Here is a 27,556-nt window from a genome sequence, read left to right on the forward strand (position 1 = left end):
TGACAGAGAGATTCGGCAACAAGCGCATCATCGTACAAACGCATGTCAAAGCCATTTTCGAACTGTCACCCGTACACAAGGAGAGCCACGCTGCATTAAGACAGTTACTAGACGGAGTCACGAAACGTCTCAGAGCTCTGAAAGCGTTACATGGTCCTACATATTATTTTCGCAAAATTAAATTCTGCCAGTAAAACGTGGAAGTAAAGTTTGGAAGACCAGCATCAGGGGTTCCGAATTGCCCACCCTGAAGTAGCTGACGGATTTTCTTTCGCACGGAACGCAAACTTTAAAAGATCGATCCAAAAGTTTGCAAGGTGTCCAAGGAACGTTTACAAAGTACCCTATTTGTAATGGAAATCATGACATCTTTGAATACGCAAAGTGGGAACACCCAAAAAGTTCTACAATATAGACTGCACGTAGTATTAATTTAATAATTTAATAGAAAAAGAATGATTTTGGTAGTTTAATGTAACGTGCTCTAACAGAAAATGATCTTCCTTTTAAGTCATATAACATGTTAGACATGCATTCGAACGTTATACAGGGTAGCGACAATTTTTCAAAAATAGAATTTCGTGTTGAGGACCGTGGAGCACATGAGAGGGGATGTCCTTCAAAGGAGTTACTCAGGAAGTTCGAAACAGAACGGATTGCAAAATAAAGAGCATCAAAAACCAACGACGCAAGTTCATAATTTAATTTTTGCTGTACCTTAGGGGTGCGACTCACCCCAACTATTTTTGATAAAGTTTATGCTATAGTTCCTACCACCAACTACCAGCCTGAACATGTCTCAAAATAATACCAACCAGAGGTTAAAAAAATATTATCCAACCCGTGTGTATCGTGTTGAATCACTTTGAGGTGTGTGCAGCAAATGTTGATCAAAATTTTTGCATGGGAGATTAACACTTACCATTCAGCGATGTAAATTCAAATACCGTCGTAGTGTGAGTTATATTTAATCAATCACAGGCGAAGAATAGTAAATTCTGCGTACCTTCCAGAAATGTTCGCGGTAAGATGCCGAAGTTTTTTTTTTCAAGTTGATTATAAATTTCCAGCTACTTATGCAAATTCTCGCTAACAAATGTGACGAACGGTAAATTGAATTGGAGAATGTTGCAAATCTCGATATAACCAAACAGTAGTTCGAGTTTCCGTCACTTTATTGAAACTGCATGTGAAATATACGTGTTATACTGCCTGGCGATTGAGTCTGCAACAAACTGTAATAACATCAAGTGAAAATATCCTGATGTAGGTAACAACCTACCGTTATATCCATCGCCCAAGCTCATCGGCATAAATTGGTTAACTTTGTTACACGAGTATCTTGATGAAAAAATCAACCAACGGTTTGGTTAATTTTTGAAGGAAAAAGAAAGTAAGATATTGAAACTTGAAAAGAGGACAAACCTCATCATTGTTCGATATAACAAGTACACATGCCGTTTACTGTGCTAATAGACAGCGAGAGACACGCACTTGTAAGCTTCACTTTCAGCCTAACGTGTGCCATGGATAATAAATACAAACGCCTTGCGAATTCCGGGCCTTTGTAATAACGTGTAGTACCTACGTACCAAGGCACCACCATAACGCACTTTGCCCACTCATCAAGATACGGCCGCACCCTGACACGCCATCCCGCATTATATTTACAACACTTGCTAACGTAAGTAGGTAGGTAGGTATAGGTATGCGTATAAAATGAGCGCATTGTTTAACTGCGCAATGAAAAAGGTACGCATGAAAATCAACGCGAGAGCCCGCATTTATGATTGTTCCAAGCCCTCGCTAACAATATAAAGTTTCTCTTTTAAACGTAGAATCCGTTTTATTCTACCTTATATACAATATGTATATTCTCGATGCAACGCGGTGTAATGATGAACGAAAAAAAAAAAAAACATACTAAATAGCCACATTCCATTCTGTTACACCAACATTCCACTGGGGACGAGTACGAATAAGCGTCTCTTTTTTGATATTCTCACGGAAAGAATGAAAGAACAGCTTTTACTCAAAACTGCAGAAAAACATAGACACGTCAGGTTTTTTGGTAAAATATACTTCGCAAACGTTACATTAATAGTAAAAAATATAGTTGACACGGATATTTTTGACCAAAAACATGGAGTTTTCACTAAAATCTGCCGTTTTTTTTTTTTTTTTTTTCTCTTCTCCGTGCTCCTAACTTTTTAATTCACACGGGTTGCGATCTTTTACTCGGTTCCTTTACAATTGCCTCTGCGGTCACAGACGAAGACTGCAGCGTGAAATAAATCCGTCAACGACCTTCGTTCGTGAATTGCAATTTGCAACAGGTTCGAATTAAGTGATCACCGTATCAGATCCGCGGCTTTCCGGACACAGGCCTTAGTTATTGCTGTGGAATCCATGAGTCACGTACTTTTTTCCGCGTGAATTGATTCCGCAGATCGAGAATACCGATTATAAACGTACGTGAAACAATGATGGTGGTAGTAATAATTGATAATAATGATAACAACAAAGCTGGACGTTCGTTACGCACTGACAACAAGGATCTCTAGCGATGTACGTTATCTATGAGTGTGCATGCGCGCGCGTGTGTGTGTGTGTGTGTGTAAAACACATATGTATATGTATACTCCATGCGTGCCCATGCCCCCATTCCGGATTACCTCGAGCTGGTTTCTTGCAGAGAATTATTTTGAAGTAGTTCCCCTACAGGACGCGTTTTACACGTTATACACGTTATACACGTTAATTACCAACACCTGTGTAATACCTCTATCAAAACCGCGTCGCGAGATCAGCATCGACGAAGTAGGCTTCGCACGCTATAAGACAACCCAATATCATTATACATATGCGCGCGTAGAAAGTAGCCTGACGGTCACTTGGCAGTGGACAACTTTTTTTCACCTAATGTACATATATTATCTAGACACGTGACGAGAGTGCAAAACGATCGAGCCCTTCGCGAATTTGACAACTTAAGGATGTACGCGTGGGTCGAAATCGTGCCAGGTCAATGAAAATTATAAAAGTTGTTTGCATTTTTATTTTCAAACACCTGAGTGAAATTTCTAAGCGATCGTCCGGATTTATTTTACTTGTAATTTATTGTAATTTTTTTTATCGATTCTTACGGGAAATTTTCGGGTTGAGAATGTAAAATCATGAAGATTGATTAGGAAAATAAATGTGATATCGTTAGGAGAATCGCTTTGGAATTTTGGGAATGTGTTTAAAATAAAGGTGAGAATAATTTGTGTAATTTTCATTGACCCAGCACGATTTTTACCTACACCTCTGTAGTACGTCTTTAAACAACTCTCGTCGTTAATGTGATTTTAAAAATCATTACAATCAGCACTTCGACGCATGATTGCTGTATAGAATTATCGAATCAGCTAATCTGCGCAATATTATTTGAACTGCAAGCTCTTTGACAAGAAAACATTACAACAAAGAAAGAAAAGATGCACATCGTAATGGAATTATACTGGCTGAACGTATAATGAGGGTTCGAATTCGATTCGAGTCGAGTTTACAACAAATTTTATTCGATGACCAGCGTCAGAACTGATTATCCAAGTTCAATACGTGTAACGAAATAAATAGCTGGAAGCTGCTCGTTAATTTTTAGCGTTTAAAAAGAAACAAATTCTTTCGGATCTACAGCTTTTCGGAAACCTACTTTTGCGCGTATTGAATTTGAAAAATCCGTATAATTCGAGCATAATTTCATCTTTCGAAAAAAAAAAAAAAACGTGAATACAGGTGCCTGCACGTAGAAAAATTTACGCACGCATTGTGGCTCCTAATTTCACAACCTTACCGTCCGCATTCCAAAGTGTAACTATGTACATTATAAACATTACATAGCTATAAATTAGAAAGTGCAACGCCTGTATCGATCGATTCGTGTGTTCACATTTTTATTTATTTTTTTTTTATTTTTCTCTTTTTTCTCCAAACACGTTTTAGAAATTTCCGGCACGCACTCTGAGCAATTTCCTGTTTAAATTCACCTGAGAAAATTGATCCTCCTCAATGCGCGGGATAAAAAAATCTATCGATTCAACCTGCGGCACCATTAGTAAGTGAGTCAATGGGACAAAATGATTTTCACACATACAATTATTGAGAGTTGGTTTAGAAGGCGTGAAGTAGGTACCGCTGTTCCAACGAAGCAGAGTTTTATTTTATTAATAGGCGGGAATTTTCGAATGGTAAATATAGCTGTAGCATAATTAATCGACCATATTTATATATATGTATGCATATACATATTCAACGACTATACGTGCACATTGCATTCGTCCTTGTTAGATTATTTTTCACCGAATATTTTCACTGGCACAATTTTGAAAGCGTCTCATGAATTATTCGTTGGGCGTCCCGATGTGACGCGGAATTCAGCAGCAACTGTCTAGCATTGAGAATATAGATATTTGCTGAATACACGCACGCTGTTTTATGCTCGGGGAGCTCGCGAGCTATGAGGAAAACGTATCGGAATGTCGTATTAGAAAATGACTGCAAAGTTTTTTTAAATGGTCCGTTGAAATACGGCCCAGGGCTACGAAACGTAACGATCGTCGTTGGAGGATTTCAGGGGCCTTGTAGAAGAAGAGAGGAACGAGGTTCAGAAAATAGATCCAAGAGGACGAAGGCGGCACTTCGGTAGGTATAAAGAGAGAACCGGTTTAAGATCTGATTTCGTTCGATTTGAACTCAGGACCGTACAACGCAGAGTCTTAAGTGTATAATTATACGTATCTCGTCGTTGTCTATGCACGAGACGATTATTCGTGGTCTGTAAGTTCATCCGGCGGACCGAATATAAACGGAGGAAGTGTCTCGTTGTTGATTTCACTGGCCTGGTTAGCACGCGTAATTTTCTGTAATGAAATATGCATAAATCCGTATCGCGTATGCGCTTTTATGCAAATGACGCGATCACCCTTGAAAAACTGTTACGAGAACACGTGTTCCAGAAGTTTTATATTTGTTTATTATCATTTTGTTAATGAAATTACAGCATTCACTCACCCATTTTTCCAGGTATGACGTCGAACTGTGTCGGCGCATCGTTGACGAAAACTGGCCTGCTGCAGAGTTCCTGAAAACATTTCAATCCTTTGGGTCATTTATAATATTGTGCGATATGAGCTAGCAGCATTTTTCACAAATTTTTAAATGAATATTCAGTTGTTTTTTGGTTTTTTTTTTCACTATTCTAACAAGTGAAGCTACTTTCTTGAGCTTAAATTATTTGAAAATAAATTTTTTCCCAGATAAGATGTTGAAAACTGAGATCGAAAAATCCGAATTTTTGTAAATCTGAATGTATTTATTTGATTTTTAAAACTATGTTTGAATCGATGAATTATATGTCTAAAATTTCGTTGAAGGAGCGTTAAAAGAAAACCTGATTCTGATTGAATTTCAATGAAATTTTTCTACAGGTCAAGTTATCTTCCTGCTTATTTTATAATTTATTCGTAATTAACTAAGAGTTCTGGGAACGAATAATATTAGTTTAAATTTTCCCGTTCAGTCTCAACTTGACAGATTTATTTTTTTACAATAATAAAGAATAAATCGTAAGTTTCGAACTCTCTTTTCTGTCAATTGAGGTCATTGAGCTTCATATTCACAAAAATTTATACATTCGTTTGGATTTTCTCCCATTGAAAAACTAAACGTTTTAAAGTTTCAACATTTCGTTTAGTTTTGAACCATCAAGTAACGAACTTCAACGATGATTTGGAATTCGATGGAGTACCACAAGTACGCAGAAGTGTGTCTAACAATAAGAGAATAATTTTTGCGTCGACAAAATCTGAGTTGAAATAAATTCCTCAGACACCTGTGTGACCTGCCCAGATCGCTTTTCTATAGACGGAAGGTGAAACCTGTTGTTTCGTCAATGATTGTCGTCTCAAGCTTTTTACCCAGCTTTATTCATCCGCATTATAGTACGCGGGAAGCAGACGGTACATTCTTTGAATAATTTACGTCCTCCATTCGTAGTGGCGAACGTAACGATTTGCAAAAGCTGCGACGGTACGATAAGAATGGTAGAAAAATTGAACAGGGGAATAACGAATGATAAATATTGGCCTCGGTAAATGCGTTGTTTCTAAAAGAAACGTCAAGGTTTTTTTTATTCTTCTCTTGAATTGAGACAAAAACACATCTCTTAACCAGTCGATCTTCATAAATCTGCAGAAATTAGTTCATCGCAGAAGGTCCTTACAAGGTTTCATGACGGGCGTTTTACCGATCTGCGGTATTAAGCAAAATGTTCAAGGTATCGGTAAGAAAATTGGCCAAGGTGACGAAGAAGGCGTTAAATTAATATATGTATAGCGCTATAGGAATTTGACGATGAATCGAAAACCACGAATTGGTGCTAACGAAGTCGCCGGTCGAATGTGACATTTACAGCTCATCAATAAACCGCTTTTACAATATCGGGGGTTTTATTTTGAATACGCGCTGCTGGTTGAACGATATATTCATATACATAATTAACCGGTTATTCGCTGTGCATTAACTACTATTCGGTATATATTATACATTTGTAAACGAATTCAAGAAAAAGGAGCTAAATTACCAGAAGTTTGAAAAAAACATTACACCGATTCTTGGAGAAGAATAAAATAAATGCACTTCGATAAGAAAAATAATTATCAGTGAATTTTTTTACACTATCCTATGGCTGGACTTAAAAGAGGTGCAATTTTAACCCTTTCGGTCAAACATTTTTCAACTCGATATTTTCCCTTGAATTTTGTTCCTCGGGGGTTTTATCGGGTCGCCAATCACGAATCTGAACTCAAAATTTGATCATTTTATAAATCCAAGATGTAAATAAACTATGACATGGAAAATTTTGATGTGGGACGCTGAGCATCGCAGTCTAGCAAACTGAAAGGGTTAAAAGTCGACCAAAATCGTTGACGGTGCAAGAAAATAATAATAATAATAATAACAACAACAATAATAATAATAGAAATAATAATAAGAAAAGAAGAACCCCACCGTAAAAAGTGATTCAAAGTTATTTTTGCCGGTCAAGCTGGTTCAATTAGTATCATATTATTCACGAGGTTAATATTGGTTCAACGGTAAGCAAGTATAGCTGTACAGTTCTTATGGCTGATTTTCTTGATCCGTGACTCGGCAAAACGTCGCGTCGTCTGGCCATCCGTGACAGTCACGGGAGCTGCTCGCTTTGGTGTTGGGTTAATGGTGACAATAGGTAAAAATCCGCCGAAATCACACGGTGGATTCCAATCAGGCTTAAAAAAAAAAAGCCATGTGATTTTGTCGGCTTTGCGAAATTTTTTGATTGATCGTTATTACCGTTTTTAACGTCACGTTCCAATAAAGAATTTTAAATTAGGCCTGTCCTAGTTGCGGTAATACCGCCATGAAAATTGAGCAATTTACAGACAATTTACTTCAATGAAACACGCTAAACGTATTCGATTTTTCGATTCTATATATACGGGTTGATGTTGTTTGGGCGTTGATTTGTGGAAAAAAAGAAAACGTCATTGCAGTTATATTTTTGCGGTGAAGAATTCGTCGCGAGTTATAATTATTAGCATAATTATCCAAAATTGATTGTTTCAGTTTCGTAATATTTGAAATGTTTATAGAAAATTTTGACGTGTTTCTGTATATCCTGCAAACGTATTTGCATGTCGCTACCCGTCACACGCGATATCTGATATTATTTGAAGCACGTGTACGAGTTACTTCCGGACCGGAAACAGTAACCGTTACGAGCAGAGACCGTCTGACGAATCGACTGATCAATCAGCAACCTAATAGTTATTATAAGAGCTTGGCCAGTCACTCGGAAAAAGTGAAACTGCAAGGCTGAGATCACTTTGTGACTCCAATCGTCAAAAGATTTCGTAAACATTATTCACCGCAAGACCTTCGCCGGCTCGAGACTTCCGGTCGTTTATAGTAGCTGCCTTTGGATACCTCCAGCTATTATTTAGAGATCGGTGCACCTTACAATTGGTCACGCAAACAAAAGTAAAAAAAAAAAAAAAAATTTTAATATCGTAATGGGTTTCACAATTCAGTCACTTCTGATACGATACCGAAAATTTTAGTCCATTTCGCGTAATGGTAGAAATTATTTTCATAAATATTCAATCCGTCAAACCGACAAACGAAATCATTCGTTTGAGGTGCTTTTATAATTTATTAACCATGAAAAATTATTTGTTGATGCTGAAGTGGTGTGGGGAACGTATTTATCAGTAATTAGACGCGGTTGCCGTAAACCTCCGAGTACCTACAATTTCCTCTCGTAAATTTAAACGGTTGAATCAACTACTTCGTGTAGTTTCTCACTTCGTTTGAGTATACAATCTGGCTTGAACCTACATTTGTACATTTTTTCTTTTTGTTATCAATTATACGAAAGTACAGATATATGAATACCGGGATAATCTCTTGAAGCTTGAAAATCGACCGCGCATGCGCCAAATAAATCAATCTCATTGGTCGGCGATATCTTCCCGCAGCGATATTCTTGTCTGCGATGCAGGCGGGCCAACGTACGCAAAATGTGTGCGTTCGAAGTTTCAAACAGCATAAGCGTTAAATTTCGACCGTTCTTTGAAGAATCAACTTTCCGACCCGATAACGAAATGCTTCCCAAACCTTTCCGAGTCGCTGCCTCAATTATTTCAGATTCTAACCTCGAAAATTCGTATCAACTACATCGCCGGCAGAAACAGTTTGACAGATGAAACTCGGGATGGCCAGCCTGCATGAACAGCCGATAAAACTCGCGCATGCGCAGTTGCTTTTAAAGTTTCAAGAGATTGTCCCGGTATACATGGATATAAAAATTTTAATTATATCTGAACAACGTTTACTCAAGCACTAGAAATAAAACTATTATACAAGGTGGTTGGCACTGCAAATTCATTGTTTACATCTCGATGTTTCGGCCTCTTTTTATTACATTTTGCGACCCAACTCTTTAAGGTGACGTAAGGCGCTGGGGACTTCGAAGTTTTCAGCCGTCTGGTGGCTCGTCGCTCAGGAGGTACAACAGAAAAAAAAAAATAAAAATAAAAAATTCCCGCACGTTCTCCAGACTTCTTGCCCCTCGTTATAACTTGTCCTTCGCCGAACAAGGCTGTGGATGTTATACATAGAGCCGCAGCTCACGTAATAATCCGAGAAATTAATCTTCTAACACACTGTTGCGGTCCCGTCTCTCACACACTGATGTTAGGCAGAGTTGCCACGCGTTATTTTGTACTCCCTAATTGCTCTCTATGATCGCGGTGGTGAGGAGTCATTATCTTTTCAACATTCGAACCTAAAAATCGCGATTTCTTGGCTCTGGTGATAAAAATTACGGGTCGAAACTCTTATGGATAAGGGTTTCAGACGAGTTACGAAATATACTATTATATTTTATATAAAACGCGTTATATTATACATATAACGCGAGCACGTTTTACGTGTTTCTTCACGCGTGTTTTCCGTACAGAAAGTACCCGTTTCTATGACGGTCGACTGAGTCTGCGAATGCGCAAGCGCGGAGTACAGAAAATAGCACTTTCAAGTCCCAGGAGTTAAAAATGGTCTTTTCCGCACTGCGCGCAGGCGCTGTCGCGAACAAATCTGACATTGCGCGACCCTAACCTCAATTTCGTGCTTTGTGAAAAACCGCCTAACATACTCTTGTTATATAAGGAATCGTGTGCAACAAGAAAGCGACGATTTTGTCGCCTCGTGTATTTGCAATATTCGTCTTTGGCTTAGCTACGATTCATACTGCAAACGTACGATCGGGCCGAGAAGAGCAAGCTTGCCTCCTTGTTAAACAATATGCTAATTAGGTTCTCAAGCTAACGATGAGATTTCCCCATTTTACCGGAATACATACCGTGTTTGACCATCACAGCACTAACAATTTTTAAACAAGTTATTATCGATTATTTCACGAAATGAACAAGTGTCACATCCAATGAGCTGTCAATGGAGTTTCAGTCATTTAATGTGGTTGTTAAGTGAGCTGTAAAAAACGTCGAGAATCACTATTGCATAAAAAAAAAGTGGTCTGATTTATTTACGTCAGATATATTGTACGTTTCTACTTGGTAATGAGGTGAAATCGAAAGAAACAGAAAGTAGCCTTTATTTCACGTTTAATTAACACATTTTTGTAACGACATGTAAGTTTTTTCGGCTGTGCTGATCCGACCTCGAATCACTCTCACCGTAGAACGATTCGAAATAACACTCGAATCCTATTTTTCACGACTTTGATCGAGGGAACTCCAATTTCCTCACACATACCTACAACAGGTCGAACATTCGATCGCATCGTAAATTAAAGTATTAGATGAGATCCCTGCCATACAGTGAAAACAGCTATAAATTGGACTTTTAATTATACTAAACGACTTAACGATGTCTTAAGAGAATCAGTGACACGTATAGTATTAAATTTCGCACGTGGTTAATTATTGCATAAAAATTACACAACTTATCGAGTCTCCACATTTTTTATTTTTCGCCAGGCGAAATCGGAGATAAAATTTTCGCAAGGTTAAATATTGATTGCTGTGTTTTTAGATCCCACTTCATCTGCATATCGATTCAACATTCACCGTTAATTCATTCGCAATACGTTGATCTCCCGTTCTTCTTACACCGTCCGGTTTCTGGGAGAATTGACTCGGCCGTTGTTGCAAACAGAATAAGGTAAACTTAAGGTAGGTACGACAGTCACGGGGTCTGCCCTCTGCTTGCTCCAGTTCCTCGTCGGACAAGAGGACACGTATTGTTACAGGTACGTAACGCGGTTGCGTTGCATATGAGGAGATGGTGTCGGACATACTCGACAGAGAAACCGTAATGGATACAGTTCCAATTTAAACACTTGGCCCAGCTAGCTCAAAAAATAAGGAAAACCCGACGCGCTCCCGTTATTCGTAATCGCCGAGAGAGCTGCACTCGCGAGATCGCAGTTCATGATTTGATATCCTTTGAGAAGTCTTGCTCCCATAGAATCCCTTGATACGCGAAACAACACGTTTGCACGTGGGCTTTGAGGTATGCGAAACTGGTATCCAGGGCACTCGAGAGCTGTAAAGGATGAATCGGCTGGATCGTCCGTACCAAAAGGTAGGAAAAGAGATGTAACCGTTTACTTATCAAAATCTCCCGCAACAACGTCACTTGCGCGAATGAAAGCGATCAACGCGAAACGTGAGAAGCATTAAAAAATACCAGAGTTTAACCATTTTCAACGTTCTAATTTCAATAAAAGTGTCTCAAATTATCGTCGACCTATTCTTACAAGCTTGTGTCATACGATTTTGGTGGTATCCTGTTTTATCACACTATCATTGGCGCATTTAACGCATTGCCGCAGATATTTCGAACGGTCTTAACTCTTATTTTCTAAATTTTGAATCAAACGGTCCGGCCTATTCATCCTTAAGGAGGACGCGAAGATCAGGACTTCGCATGGTCCTCGTGCATGCGGGCGTGGGAATCGGTTATTTTGCTTCGACCCGTTTCTACCTTACAGTTTTAGTGGTTGCTGAGAAGAGAACAATTACCTTGGGCCTCTTCCACTGAAATTGAAACGGTGGCGTTTGGTGGTAGAACACAGAGGCCTGGGTTGCTGGAAATTCAGGATCTTCCCAGAGTTCCCCGCTCTTCAAGCACGCTCGCTTGATGCGCTCGTACTCGCTCATCACGTCCTGAAAAAAAGAAAAGAGAACCTCCGGTTAGCCGATCGGTTGTTGTACATTTTTGATTCTACCTTTCTACAATTGATCGCAGCGATGTTACATTTCAAGATTTGATACACGATTAGTTATGCGAGTGTCGCTGTCGGTTACGTCGATAATGAACATGTTGACAAAAAAGAAACGAGGGATAAAATCGAAAAGAAGACAGTGAAAAATAATAGGAATTTACAGCGAAACAGATAACACCAGGATCTCGTTAGACTAAATAATCGTTGATTGTGATTACGCTCGTTGATACGCTCGCTCGTGTCGTGAAGAAACGTGAAAAGGAAGATTAAATTTCTCATTAGCCACCATCTCGTTAGTTAAACTGAGAATGGATCCGTTAAGCTGGGTAAAATTGAATCTGGTGATTACTCATTAAAGGAAGACTTATCCATCTCACGATGCATTCGTAATTGAAACCATTTCTCGACACGTCCTTTCCTTTTGCCGAGTAAAATAAATCAGCACTCAAGGACTTGCTTAATTTATTATACACTACGGTTGTTTGTATCGAGGCCGACATAATATGTCTTCCAAAAATGTTTGTCGTCCGTATTAGCGTAACGAAACAATCGTTCAGAGACGTCTGACAAAACTCTCCTGAACATAAAACCGAATTTCGGATCACTTGGGGACATTTACTCGTCTCTAAAGACCAACTCACGACGCATTTTGGCCATATTACAACCCGGCTTATACGCTACAAGTCATCGAGAGATGAATAATTCAAAGGTTACAGGATCAAACAAGTCTTCCGCGTTTTTGTGACCTTCATATTTGAGCTTGGAAGCGGTTTCGAGCGGCCGAAATGACGGCGGCATCGAAGAAGCATCGACAAGAATCGCGGCAACGTCGCGGAGGATGGTTTGAAATGTTTCTGAGGATGCGAAGAGAGTCAGCGGTGCACTTCGGAACGAAGGAAATGGAAGTGGATGAGATTCCCGCTCTGTAGGAAGAGCCAGCGAACCGAGTAGTCTTCAAGCCTGCGGGGGCCATCTAGCCGAGTGCGAAATTCACCAGATACGTTCTGACTTTGCGTTAATCCAAACATTTTAACCTGAAACTTGCAAATTTATGCTACAGCATTGGAGTACGTTATTTCAGTGGAAAAATGGAGGATCAATGTCCTCTTGGAGGCTTAAAGTTACCGGTATCGATAAAGATAAACCTGTCTTCGCCCAAACTTGAGTGCTTCAACTCCTTATTACTAAACATCCATGAATCATAGAAGCTTTTCTACACTTGACTTGATCTTCGAATCGCAGTGGACAAGGTATGCCATCGTATGTCCGAACAAATCTATCCACGCGCAAAACTATGTTCTATAATTAATAAATACCGGTTTTTGCATAAAGAGATTTCAAACCATCGCACGTATAACCGCAGCCTTTTTAGGCGTCTTGCATCGTAGAGTTGAAGACCATAAAGCGGACTTCACAATAGCTGGGCAAATGTGCCAAATGATACGCTGAGGAAGTTCCGATAGCGAAACTGTCCAGTATTAGATATTCATGACCAGTTATTGATATCGTACGTTGCAATTAGTTTTTCACAGAGTCTCGTCGAACCACGTTAAACATCATCATTCACCACATACGACTGACTCTGATCCCTCTCGAATTTTAGTCCATAGCTAATTACGTAACACGCGCCACGTCGGAGAATGTTTCTTATTCAAGATCGCGGTGAGAGATTGGCGAACAATGATAAAATTGTTCTCCGTTTGTTATTATTATACACGAAACAATGTCCAGACTCCTGCAAGTATAGTATCACTGTATCACGTACACGTCATAGTAATTCGTATCCTGAATATGTACATATTGTATGGAGACAGAGGTGGTTCAAAGCAAGACTTCTGTCTGATCTGACCTTCGAAATAGATGCCCACACTTATTGGTAAAAGTATATCCGTGCAGATTGCATTTGCTTCGCGTTGGCGACGGTGTCTTGATTACCGTTCTCGTCAATATTCTTGGACTAATAATCATTATTATCGGTATTTCTGTTATAACAACTATACATATAGGTATACGTACGTATCACTTGCAATATAGGTTATTCAATTGCGTATTATCCAGCACCTGCGGTCAGTCGTTATTAATCTGTTGCATGTTTACTGAGCGCGAAGAGAAGGAATGACTTCAGGAGTCGATCCATATTACAGACTTTGAGAATTGAAAACGTTTCATCACCCTCTCGACCAGTCGACTTGAGCTTGGTACTACAACTGGGGTCGCTAACGCTGGTTTATGGCCGGCTTAGGGCTAGATGAACGTGAAACTAGAATTAAATGCTAGGCCTGCCTGGACCGCGAACGTGACGCAACGATCAACGGATGAAGCTGATTGTAGATAAATTACGTTTTTGCCACTCTAATCCGTCATTCCTTCTGGCGGCTGCACGCTCGTTGAATGGACGGAATTACGTAACGCGAGGCAGGTCAAGATCCGAAACTCGAATTGCTACCGACGTACTCGAGGTGATTGCTCTTAGCTGGGCGAGAATCATGCATAGATCTTCATAGAATTTAGTTGGATGATCACTTGTTCGACGATTGGAGGAAGCAGAAGTAAAAAAAAAGTAAACACGTAACGAGATTTGACGATTGCCTTAGGTACACTGTTAATACAACGCGTGGAGTACCGAACATCTTTTTTATTCCATAAATCGACTGTATTATCCAAATAGGTTCGAACACTCGACCATAGCATAGAAAATTTCACACGTATACTTTACGCTGTTGTGTTTGATCATCCTGTGAGTTGTCTTTACTCGAATACGTTATACTTTCATGGTTTTCATTGAAAAGTAACCAGACTACGGACACTTTGCTATTTAAGGTCTTCGAAGGACGCTCGGATGGTCAGATCCCTAAGGTGTCGTCAGGGTCACAGACCATTGACCTTTCTCGCTTGCAGATAATACCTCGTGGGCGGTTTTCTACCAGTAATGGTTGTACGCGATGCTTGTTGCTTAAAAATGACATCACCTGACCCCGTGTACAATTCTTGAATTACCGTTGTGGCAATTGACTTGAACGAGTCGAGCTGCTCGCGTAGTGCACCGACCATGTCTGCAGACTTGATGAATTTACATTTCGTCTGCTTCTGTTTGGACTGGTGAGACGGAGAAAATGGTCATTCGAACTCGGGCTATTCGGTGTTTATCGCGATTCGATGTTCACAGAAAATATTTGTCCAATCTTTCTTATTCGCGCCGTTGAGACCCATGCATGCACATCAAACACGAGGAATTCCGGTCTTGCGTATATTGTTAATACCATGTGATTTCCGCGCGAGATATAATGGGCTTTGGATCTCATAGGTTCCTTTTATACTTTCACTTCCGTTAGAATTCACATTGTTTAAACGTTCGTTACAAAACGTTTTTACCTTGGTGTCATAACGTTGCCTCTAGGCCGTTAAGTTGCCTGCCTGCAGCGTTGGTAGGATATTCATACGAGTAGTTTGTACCTTGCAACCGATGTTTAGGTATCGTTGTACTGAATATTTATTGCTAACTTTCAATCAGCAAAGTGAACAACGCCTACAAAAATTATAACAAAATGGTCAGGTTTTACAAACTGCTTTTTGCACGGTAGTTCATAAAACCACGTCTCGACGACGATCTGTGAAGGATTATTTCAACGACCAATTAAACCGTTACGCAACAACAGATTACATATACCTAATACGAATGTTCCGAAGTTACGTGCGATAAGTCACGCATATATTATCTATTGACCGAAGGAGTGAACGTGTCGCATGTGGTTGGCAAAGTGAAAGGGAAAGCGGACTGGATGTCGAAAGTGTGAATCGTAAGTGAAGAATACCGGTCGAGTCCAAGGGCCGTTCTATTTTTTCCGGGGATCGGACACTTACCGATGAAAAGCAAACGATGAAGATGTAAGACCAGGACTACTGTGTTTTTTTTTCTCTTCCGTTCTTTTCTTCGATCAAGCAAAGAGAAATTCGTTACTCAACATGTAACGAACTCGCGGTATATTTTTCGCGAAAAGTACATTTTACGGAAGACCCGTTCGTCAAGAAAGACCTCGGCATGTAGTCTTGACGTTATCTTGAAATGAGTGAACTGGATTAGACGATGGAAGGCGATCAGCAGCCATTTTTGCAGCGACCGCGAGCACCGTACGAGAAAATTACGGGCATGCAACATGTTATTTAAATAATAAACCCACGCATTATGTCGAGTAGCTCCAGAAGGAACGTTAAGTATTCCATATCAATGCAGTGCGGTCAGTTCAGATTAATTTGGACTGATCCGTATTCGGAAACAAGAAGCATAAGAGCCCCGAGCAATGATTTCCTGATTCCTGGGTGCTTATCGATGTGCAAAAACGCCGACACTGTGCGTAGCACGAGCGAACGAAAAGAATGGCAACTATATTTTACTAGCGGTATGCGGAAGTTTCAGTGAACTTATGAAAACGAAAAATTCCGTCTTGATGAAAGATGTCATCATGTCGGAGTTGGCAACGTTAACGTAACGAAACATCGTGGAATAAATCGTTGTATAATTTTAGAGCGACTTCCAAAGAGTTGGCTTTTCAAACTGTGAACATGTATTCTTTGTTATGATTGACCGGATAAATTTCAGACAGCCCTAAGATTGCGAAGCAACGATTTTTCTCTACACGCATCGTTAAAGTAACGTTACCAACTTCAACCTCATAAGATGTCCGGAAACTTTCTTATACCTGCAATTTCATCGTAGAATAACGATCGAGAACTCTGCCTCTTGCCGATCCGCCGATTACGGCCGGCTGCAGAGGAAGAGTTTCTTACAGCCCGCAGTGGCTTGCAGCTTACAAGCTGAGATCCGGTAAGGTCTTGGAAGTATGGATCTGGCGAACGTGCCGAGGGCCTCACGTGGCCTTGACTGTTCTGGGTTCATCGCATCATCCTCCTACGTCCTTTAGGCTCCGTTTGCACCGAGATCATGCCGGACGATTCGGTATTTCTATACTTCGTGCATCACATCTGCAAGACGCACGTTGCAGAAGACCGGGAAAGAGTCAGGAGTTTTCAAAGTTCGATTATTTCTTTTTTTTTATTTCGTTTTCGTAATGTACATACATACCGGGACAATCTCTTTAAACTTGAAAATCAACCGCGCGTGCGCCAAATAATTCAATTTCATTGGTCGGCGAAATCTTCCCGCGGCGATATTCTTTTCTGCGATGCAGGCGGGCCAACCTACGCAAAATGTGTACGTTTGAATTTTCAAACAGCATAAGCGTTAAGTTCCGACCGTTCTTTGAAAAATCAACTTTCCGACCCGGTAACAAATGCTTCCGAAACCTTTCCGAGTCGCTGCCTGAATTATTTGAGATTCTAACCTCGAAAATTCGTGTCAACTACATCGCCGGCAGAAACAGTTTGACAGCTGTAACTCGGGATGGCCAAACTGCGCGAACAGCCAATAAAACTAGCGCATGCGCAGTTGATTTTCAAGTTTCAAGAGTTTGTCCCGGTATATTCAAGTACATACACAGAAAATTTTATGTCGATCCGACAAATATTCTCGAAGTTACGCGCACATTTGCAAAGACGCCCCGGGGCGTTTGAAAGTGCTTTTGAAACTTTGAACGCGTTTTTTTCACAACTGTGTTTTCAAATTTCGAATTTTTTTTCGAGAAGCCGCCGTTTTGTTAAAAATTAATATTTTTCTTGTTCCTTCGATTAAAGAAGAGATGATACTTTATAATCAACTAAATCGTTTTCGTTTTTTCATTTCCGATGATTCAGTTCAGAGATATTTTGGTCTCACCGCAAGACGCCTTTTTTTAGAAGTGCTCCCGGAGATCGGACATAGCAGCTTTAAGAATCATTATTTTTACAATTAAAAAATATCGAAATGAAGTTCAATGCTACTCCAACATGTGTATCGATTTTTGTCATAATAAATTTATGCGTCTCTTAATCTAAAATCCTTGAAAAATCGTTTTTTTCGGCCTCCTGACTCCCTATAACCCTTTCAATACCTACACTCAACGCGCATCGCGTCCCATGCATGCGGCCTCCGATGACCGCGGCCTCGTGGGCGAATTATTGAAAGTAAAAATAACCCTGCATGGTTAACGCGAGGTTTACTGCATACCCAAACCCATCGCCCACTGAATCACTGCCCACCAATTATTGCCAAACTCAGTGTCGTCAGAAGCTCCGTAACGTTGTTCGCTCTTTCGTAAGGATTTGCTGAGCTCAGAACTTCGAGACAAAGGTTCTTGGTACCAGATTGAAGTTAGTAACGTTAATGTTACAAAATATTGAAACTAAGATCATTAGTTTTTTTTTAAATCTAGAACCGCTTTGAAGAAATTTAATTTCCAAAATCTGAATACACTTTACTTTTTAAAAACAGATTACCCGATTTAAGACGATCCTACAGATCCGAAATAATTATTTTTCCTGAAAATCAATCGTTACATTAACTTTACAAATTTTGCTCTCTTTTCTTGGTGCGCTTTTTGAATCTAACGAGTATTCAAAATCGAGAAAATAAGTCGCCTGATTGCCGTTGCTGTAAACGACGTAACTGTAAGTTCGAGAAAAAAATACCAGTAATCGTAATATCGTTTTTAGTCCAAACTTATGATAGTTTGTATACATTTACTGCGCGTAGGAATCGAAACCATTACATTTTTTTTTCTCTTTCAAGTACGAAGAAATAATTGACATGGGTTTTCGAAGGGCTCGAAGAATTGTCACAGAATAAGTTTCGGAGTAATTTCTCGAACATGTGTATCCGGTACCAAATGTTTTTACACCGAGTGAATGCCGTTTGTGGGTGTCGAAATCAGTGATTTGGTCACTCAGTGAATGTCAGTTGAGACACCGATATTATCTCTTCCTTGTGTGAGTAAATGCTGAATTAACAGGAACAATAAGCATATTTTGACGATATCACCAAATATAATTATTGCCACACAATTTTACCATTACAGAAATTTTCACCAACTGTGTATTAACTCACAACGTATACTAATAGTCTCTATAATAGTCTGTAAAATATTGCAGTGTACAGTATACGCGAAAACGTTCGAATATGGCGTGCTAAATTTACTTTCATTTTAGATATAGTTATTGCATAGTGATATCGTATTATACAAGTAATAATTTTCCCCGGAAATTGTATATACGTACATATATATTTACGTATTACGTATGGGGCATTCCACCCGAAACCGATCTACCTATCACCCTTACAATCCGCGTTTAATACAAAGATGGTGATGGTCAGGCCTTAATCGATTTACGGTCGAACATATATACGTATAAGTCTTGCATTTTGCAGCATATGTGACACGTGGATTACAATAATTATAAGCTTCTGAGCTCGATCGCGGTGTTTCTAATTCATATTTATAAACTGACAAGCTGAGTGGGGCAATAATTGAATTATTGCAGATTTTGGACAATCAGCGTTACCCAAATTGCAAAGCTCTGTACGTAAAAGGCAATTTGGCGAATCGCTTGCTCACGCGTCGGGCTTATACAGCGTAAATATAATTGGCCACGATATTTATTTATAAGAGAAATTATGCGCTCGAGGTAAATATCCATGTATAGTTCTTTTGTGATACGCTCGGGTTTGCTACAGAAATTAAACCAGCTCATCGCTCCAATTAATTTGGTGAAATTACGAACACTGCAAATTTAAATTCGCGATTATCCTCAACGTTTCGAGTATTCCGATAATTCCAACCTTCCGAGTTCCGGACTCGAGAGCTTCTGCAAACTTTAAAATTATCTCAAAAAACAAAAAGAAAGAAATCAGTCGTCACGATAATTCTTAACTTAAAAAATTCGTAATTTCAACCCTGCAGCCTGGCTATTTATCGACCCTTTCGCATAACAGTTTACATTACACATTATTAAACTTATGTATATATATATATGTATATATATATACTCACGTTCACCATTCGGAGAGGTTTCCTTTATAGATAAAAACACTTTCCGTGACACCAACTGCACTTCACTCTGCAATACCGTTCGCCGCACTTGTTCGATTATCACTAAATTATAACAGTCCAGAGACGGATCCAGATTCGACGATAATTATAAGGGCGCGCAACCGACGCGCAGCTTTAAATATCAGCAAACGCGGCGTATCCTTTTGGCAGTCATGTCCCTAAGATTCGTTGGGATTTAGGCCCTCGTCGAGAATTCTGGGCCCCGATTTTTCGGCAGGCAGGTAACTCGACGGGCCCCGGATGTCGGATCAAATATCGCGGCGCGTTCACCGTGCGTTTCACCTCTTCGACCGACTCTTCTCACGACGAGGTTCAGCGGGGGACTGACTGGGACTTCTGCTGGCGGCCCCCGGGTCCCCACGACCAGTTATTCCTCCTCCGCGTTTTCCCCTCTAGTATATCTCGACTCGCCGCCGCCGCCGTCACGGCATAGCATTAATTATCCACCTTGCGCGAAGGCAACACGTCTTTCCGTTCTTCGGTATCCAAGAACGTCGTTTGAACACGGGCCAACCCGAAATTTCCGGCACTTGTGGTTTCTTATTTTTTTATTTTTTTTGTTTGAAACCCGACAACGAGCTGTTCTAATTAACGCGCCAATTTTGGAAAATCAAATCGTCTTCCGAAGAAAATTTTTTTCACCTGCCGGAGACCTGACGAGTGTTTTGTGAATGGAAAATTAATCTGGGACAGTGAAAAACGTCGGGAAACTAAAAACAAGAGGGATTAAAAATTTTCTACCGATCAGTGCCAGTTTTCTGATGTTCCTGCGCTTTCCCAGATCAATTTTTCATCTACAAACTTATCAATACACTTGTCGAAACAAGTCGTGTTTCCCGGTGACGATTGGTCCGAAAACGAACCTGCGATTTTTTGTTAAACTTACAGTGAAGAGCTTCGGATGATTTTATTTTATGTCAAATACTGCATAATAATTTCGTATCGTACTGACGTGCGTTGAAATCAGGCTAAACGATCTTCATAACACGAAGAAAAATTCATTTACTAGAAACTGAGGTTTACTTGTACAATATTGCGTGATTGATAATGATCACTTGATGAAGATAAACGATTGACTGAAATAATTATCAGACATCTATCTACGTTTGTCTTTTACCTTTGATTATAATTTTTTGTAAAACCAACTAATACAGATCCTAAATTAGTTGCTGATTGTATAATTATGTATATACATGTTAGGTTATTTTTACGACAAAAACATTAATTTCGTATTTATAGAAAGGTAACCACAAAGAACGGTAATAACGTTGCTTGGCTTTTACGATTGTCGTGGTAAAAAAACGTCGGATGGAAAAAGAAGACGTTGAAACATCGTAGCAAGCATGTTTTGTCACGCACAAAATCAGTCGCGTGTGCTGGTATTGTCAGAAACGGATGTATGTTTGTATACGCGTGTGTTTGTGCGTGTGTACTGATTTTTTGCAAACACGATCCTCGGCGAACCGGCGAATTTTGACACAATGCCATTATTACCGACAGCACGTTCTAAAACGCTTTTCAGTCAATTTTATTCTTTGGATTTGCATCCAGATTCAAATACTATTCGAACCATTTTTCTCCGATAAATTCGAAGTAGATTTCTACGAGACTAATTTTGTTCAAAAACTTGTATCAATTACTTTTATACACACATACATTTAACGTACTTGAACAAAAATTTCTTACTAAAGATTTCATAACTTCGGGAATTTTTATTTTATTCTTTTTTATAAGGAATTAAACGTAGAAACATATTACTCTGAATTTTGTAATACATAACTTCCAAACTCGAAGAGGATCGAAAATTGAGATTAATCCACGAACGACTAATTTTTTGTTTAACAATATTTTAAAATTGGAAAACTTTTTCAACGAAAAAAAAAAACTATGGGGTGACAATATGGCCGGTCAGGCCTGTCGTTCTTTTTGACGAGAAGAAAGGCCGGCTTTCTGAGAGGGGCAGGGTAGAGAGAGGGGGGGAGGGAAGTCGAGGAGATCGGGTTGATTGTTGCCGAGAGCTATGGCGTGCCGAGGTGAAAGCCGTAGCACTCGCGATCCGATACTGTGCCGCAAGCATGGCTGAGTGAGTGCGAGTGGGAAATTAGGATCAAACTGCGAAGCATATCGAGTCAAGCTGATAAGTTTGAAACCCGACGAATGCGGGATGGAATAGTGGGTAAGAACGGGATTGACGTTTACCAATTTTTCCGTACTTTACCCGAAATCGTTTGTTTTTCCACCGCTGGTGGGTCACAATGGTAAAACAGTGATCTGCACTCGGTTTCATCAGAGACAATTATCGCAGTCGATAATAGATAAAACTGTAATATCCTTAAGGATTCGTATGGCTGTGTAACGCGGTCAGTAAACGATGAGAATGTTGTATATCCTTGTATAGAATTTACTAATCGACCGAAAAATATCCCATAAGGCCGACGGTCTTTGTACACCTTTGATCGACGGAAGTTAATTTTTTTTTTCTATCGCGGACAAGAACGTAAATTTTAAAGAGGTACAATCGACGCCTACATTTTCGACCGAGATAAAAAAAACAAACATTTTTATCGAGTCTTTAGAAGGTGGTTTTATATGGCGGCACTCAATTACACAAAAAATACCGAAGTTCGAACAATAATATGTGGAATTATTCATTGTTTTTTCCGTTTACAAACAAAATATTGGAGATAGGCAGAGGCGGCTGTGATACGTTACCGACATGTTACCAGCCGTCGGATATATGCGCAAAAAATTGCACGGGAAGGCATGGAGTCATTTTTAAAAGATCGTATTTTTGCACTCAATAATTCACAACTTTCGGACCAATAATGTTCCAACATTTTCTGCATAGTCTTAGAATCCCCATAAAATTTTTCAGTGATTCTTTTAAAGAGTTAGTTATTTTTAAAACTGGCCCGAACGACATTTAAATTTGGAATGGCAAGTGACGTCGAGAAATTAAAAATACAGGGGAAAACTCTCGGAATTCCTCATCTACACGTTTATGAAAAAAAAAAAAGTATAATCCCGGAGATCGGTTTCACAACGTGCGCGGAAAAATGAACCTTATGAAACAGAACGCGGAAGTCATTTGTAACATGTTATTTATTGCAAGCGAGCTTGAAAAGGTAGCTATCGTGATATTTCGTAATACGTAATAATATTAATAATAATAGTACATATGAAGTAAAAATAATGATGGTAAATCTAACAATAATAGTAGTGATATTATCAGGCTAAAAAAACTCTGGTATAGCCTTAAGTACCAAAGTGTAAGTTTATGACAATAACAATTGGATTTCACGTTACCTGAATGTTATAATATGCATATATACAAGGTAATTAAATATTAATATCCCTACGAATTGATCTTGTAAAACATAATGGAACATTATGACGTGAAATTTTTTTATCCAGAGCACCATATGTTCGAATATAGCTATTCGTTCAATATGTACAATTCTATATATATTTATATCTGCTAGTTGTGGTCGTTAAATTGAAATTACAACTAATATGTGTATGACATTGACGTTCGTTGCTTGCGTGCGCGTGTGTGTGTGTATACATACATATATATGTATATATGCATGAATAAACTACCTGAAGTAAACAAGTATATATGGGATGATCATTTGTTCCGTTTATACTAATTATAAACGTCAATAATAAAGGAACAAAAAAATTGACTATTTGAAAAATTTTATGCCCTAAATTCAGTCTTAACGCGCGCGCGTATTTTTATGTATAGAAATAATTATGATAAATCATTCGGTGTACGTAATAGAAGTGTCGATTCTAGTTTATTTTGCTTTCTTACTTTTATTATCTTCCGCTGTTTCTTCTTACCGCGTAACATTGTCCGCGGCAATGTAATTATTTAAAATTGTTAATTCGCCTTACGACAGTTAAAGTTTAAAGAATGTACAGAGAAAAAAGAAAAAAAAAAGGAAAAAAAAAACTTTCCACGTACGTATATAATTGATCTATGGTGGTTCCATCACAGAATGTTTGAGTCGTGAGTAAATATTTCATTACCAAGCTCAAGCGTCAGGAGAAACCGACGTATGATCAGCGAGCTGAACAGAGAAAAAACAAAAAAAAAAAAAGTCCATATACATTAAATTTTCATCTCCGTCTTCAATGTAGCGACATGAAGAGAACGACCGCGATTAACAATTATCGACAATAATTATGTATCCGTGATTAAAAGGCGGGGAATGGTACGGAAAGGAGTGAGAAAGGGGCGCTGACGGATACGTCAAAGCAAAGCGATATGTGTCCCATATAAGCGTTTTCAACCACGAAAACGAGAAAGAAAAACATTGCGTGCAGGGTGTAATTAAACCGACTTATAGTACGGTCGACTGAGGCATAAAATTTCATATAAAAAGTCGAAAGGGCTCCTCGAGGCAGAGCAGCGATAACTGCAACTCAAAGACCCGAACAACAAAGATCACAAGCGCTGGGCCTCGAATAATGGGTCCCGATAAATGCCCAATTAAGAGGACAGCCGGGTATTTAGATCTAACCAAGTCATGGAAATGTGTTTCGTTGTATCAGAAAATGCTAACGATGACGATGATTATGATAATAATATTATTGATAATAATGATAATCAATAGTAATAATAATAATAATAATAACAATAATTTTTTTCACTTAAAAATTTACGTATTAATGTATGTATATGTACAGGTATTTTTATTCGGATATTAAACGCCAATTTTGTGACCGTATATATATATATATATATGTATATGTAGATATAATATAGTACAATACATATAGATGTGATATATGTATGCATGTAGGCCTTGTGTGTGTGTGTGTGTGTGTGTGTGTGTGTATATACACACATATATACATATATATACATAGAAATCCTATTCTTAGCCTTATATCACATGTTTTTATAATATGAGAAAACTCACCGCTTGTATTAATTAAAAAGGCAGGCTAGTTTTTACGATGTGTGTGAAGGGATGGGGAAGAAAATAAAAAAACTATGATTGGAAAAATACAAGTAATACAACTGATCAAAGTTGAAGAATAGAAAAACAATGTGAGAGAAGAAATTATAACGAATAGAAATCGTTCTTATTATAACGATGTTTGATCTACGTCTATTGTCACGAAGCTTATCGAAATAACATATATGTTTTCAATGTACATGCACATCGGGATTTAGGTATAATAACAATTGTAACCTGTGGGTAAAACGAACTTTTCTTCCGAGCAAGTATGGGATCGGTTCGTTTATTCGCTGAAGTTTGGGCCATAATTAGCTAACGGTAAATTTAAGGACTGGAATAATCGTAATGATCATCGGCGAACTATTGACGTTATGATGAATCGATAGAAAAATGTTGAGAAAATTAAACAATAAGAGGATTAGAAAATTTGAATTGAAGAAAAAAAAAAAGAATAAATAATAATTTTTCTACCAAATAAACGAGATTTGACTTTTCCCAATTAATTGTGTATAACTTTTTTCTTCACGCGTACAAGGTAAATAAAGAGAGAGACAGAGAGAGATTTTTTACGAGTGAATAAACATATTCCATGCTAAAATATATTAGAATTTTGATTTTCTTTGATGAGGAAAAAGAGATTGAAAAAAAAAAAAAAAACAATACATCGTTAGTTTCAACATTTTCCTAATTTACGGTTATACATAGATATGTCTTTCTATATATACATACGTTTATATATATATATATAATATATATAATAAATAACGATACTTCTATCGAATATTAATCATAGATTCTCAATCATTGTATATGTATGTGTTGAAATATTTCAAAATAAAAAATGTCTCCCACGTAATCGACGTTTTTGCGAAAATACTTTGTTTTTTTTTTCGTTCAGTGATTACTCAAAACTGTAAACGATTGTCCCTACGTACACGTGACCCTGAAATCATAAATTCATTCTTCGTTGTTTAAATTTTTACCTTTTTTTTTTTTTATTCAAATTTTTATTCCCATTCGTATGTCGACTTAAAAATTATTATCAAGCAATTAACCGCGAGTAATTCTGTACCGTACGTTTTATTATTCCACAAATTTACAGTTTAAAAAATATATATATCAACGTTCACCGGACAACTAGGTACGAAAGAAGCTCGATAGGACTAGGCACTCAAGGTTCACGAGGCAATGTACCCAGCTAAATGTTCCAGCCTGGCGTGGTTCGTGCGAACTCTCTTGGATAGCCTTGGAATTGAAAGAAACAAAAAAAAAAAAAAAAAAAAACGCGCCAACAAAACGATGCGAAACGTCAAAGTAAGTCAGTCATGACTTTTGTAAAATTTGATTTACAATTCAATTGTCTATAGCGTTGCAGTGTTGTCGCGTTACTGACGAGGATCAATTTTTTCTTTCCGCACAATTTATCGCTCCGATCCTCACGTCTCTCTCTCTCTCTCTCTGCCGTTTGATATCTGATCGTTGATCCCGCGATTCGCAAATTCATACCTATTATTATTAACACTGCACGCTTTGATAAACAAAATACGCAAGTCCGACATTGTTTTCGCGACGCAACAATACAACAAAAACAACAACAATAACAAAAAAAAAAAAAACAATGAACTTAATTTAATCGATGGCTTCTTTCAGGGCTGTAAGCTGCTCTTCTCCCAATTTCACTTTGTCCTGTATCTCACGACCGTCCATTATCAGTTTTGCCTTCATGTTTATGAAGTGCTGATAATCGGCGTATTCCTCCTCGTTTAAATATTTCGAAAGAATCGCCGAGACGCTGACGCTTCTCTTGTCAATGTTGCCCTTCAACACTTTTGCTTCCTCGAGCTGATCCAACAGCTTGTCTCTCTTGCTCTCCAATATTTTCTGCAATCGTTTATGTTTATTATCGGTAATGTATCCTGGATTAAAGAGATCAGTCAGCCGAACATTGATACTTTTTGTAAAAGTATTTTGTTCAGACTTTTTTTTTTGAATAATTTTAGGCCAAGAGATTTGGGCTATCGATTCGATAATCGAGTTTTCGTGATTTTTGGAACAGTAAAAATCTAACCCGTGGTTCGAAAAATTTTAAACTCAGTAAAAGATATATACATATTTTTTTTTGTTCATTCTACATCGCAATTCAAGTATAATATAATGGTCTCGTATGATAAATTTGAGAAAAATGATCGTTGTTCGATACGAAATGACGAATAATCATGAACTCTCGACGTTTGTCGAAACTTTATCGAGACTAACCCGCTCGGCGTGGTCAACAGGCATTCCGTAAAGAGCGTTTTCAGCACGTGCAAGTCTTCCGCTCAGACCGAGAAGAAGGCTCGTTATTTTGCCAACTTCCTCGACGTGAAGTCGGTACTTGGAGGCTTCGGCCGGGCGGGCAACCGCCGTCACTCTGGACGTGACTCTAGCACCCAGAGCATCGTTGACGTCACCTTCTTCTCGGACAGCTTCCTGTTCGGCTCGAAGGACGACGAGCTTTCTGTCGAGGCGTAAGACCAGCTCCTCCTGCGGGAGAAATATATAACCGGACCTTTAAGCCAGTAGCTATAACGATATATGAAAAGGAGAGAAAGAAGCGCGTATTGGTATAATTTTTTTTCGACCAAGTCGTTTGAGCGTAATTGTTGGAAATGATATTATACGTCGAAGGAACGATTAGATGACTGTAAATAGCCTTTGAAATAAAGCGAGGGTCGAAGTAACTGAAATAGTTTGAAATCATCGCGAATTACTTGAAATAATGTGAAAATCGTTGC

General features: G+C 38.6%; 2 protein-coding genes across 4 annotated transcripts in view; both read right to left on the reverse strand.

Annotated features, from left to right (window-relative positions):
* The window catches only part of LOC124174978 (calpain-C), a 37,331-nt gene extending 17,188 nt beyond the window's left edge, over positions 1-20,143 (reverse strand). Inside the window, exons 1-4 of one of the 3 annotated variants that reach the window (XM_046554735.1) lie at positions 19,750-20,141; positions 16,528-16,810; positions 11,628-11,771; positions 5,056-5,125 (exon numbers count right to left, since the gene is read on the reverse strand). In XM_046554735.1, coding sequence (XP_046410691.1) covers positions 5,056-5,125; positions 11,628-11,771; positions 16,528-16,539 — 226 coding nt within the window. In that variant the 5' untranslated portion in view covers positions 16,540-16,810; positions 19,750-20,141. Of the gene's footprint in view, positions 1-5,055; positions 5,126-11,627; positions 11,772-16,527; positions 16,811-19,749 lie in introns of all 3 variants that reach the window. The other 2 variants (XM_046554737.1, XM_046554736.1) reach the window with 2 other exon arrangements.
* A 5,491-nt stretch (positions 20,144-25,634) lies between these two features.
* Positions 25,635-27,556, reverse strand: part of LOC124176901 — a 155,988-nt gene continuing 154,066 nt past the window's right edge. The window contains exons 13-14 of the mRNA XM_046558743.1: positions 27,039-27,305; positions 25,635-26,663 (exon numbers count right to left, since the gene is read on the reverse strand). Coding sequence (XP_046414699.1) covers positions 26,412-26,663; positions 27,039-27,305 — 519 coding nt within the window. The 3' untranslated portion in view covers positions 25,635-26,411. The remainder of the gene's footprint in view (positions 26,664-27,038; positions 27,306-27,556) is intronic.

Source organism: Neodiprion fabricii, chromosome 2, assembly GCF_021155785.1.
Source record: "Neodiprion fabricii isolate iyNeoFabr1 chromosome 2, iyNeoFabr1.1, whole genome shotgun sequence".
Taxonomy (NCBI): Eukaryota; Metazoa; Arthropoda; class Insecta; order Hymenoptera; family Diprionidae; genus Neodiprion; species Neodiprion fabricii.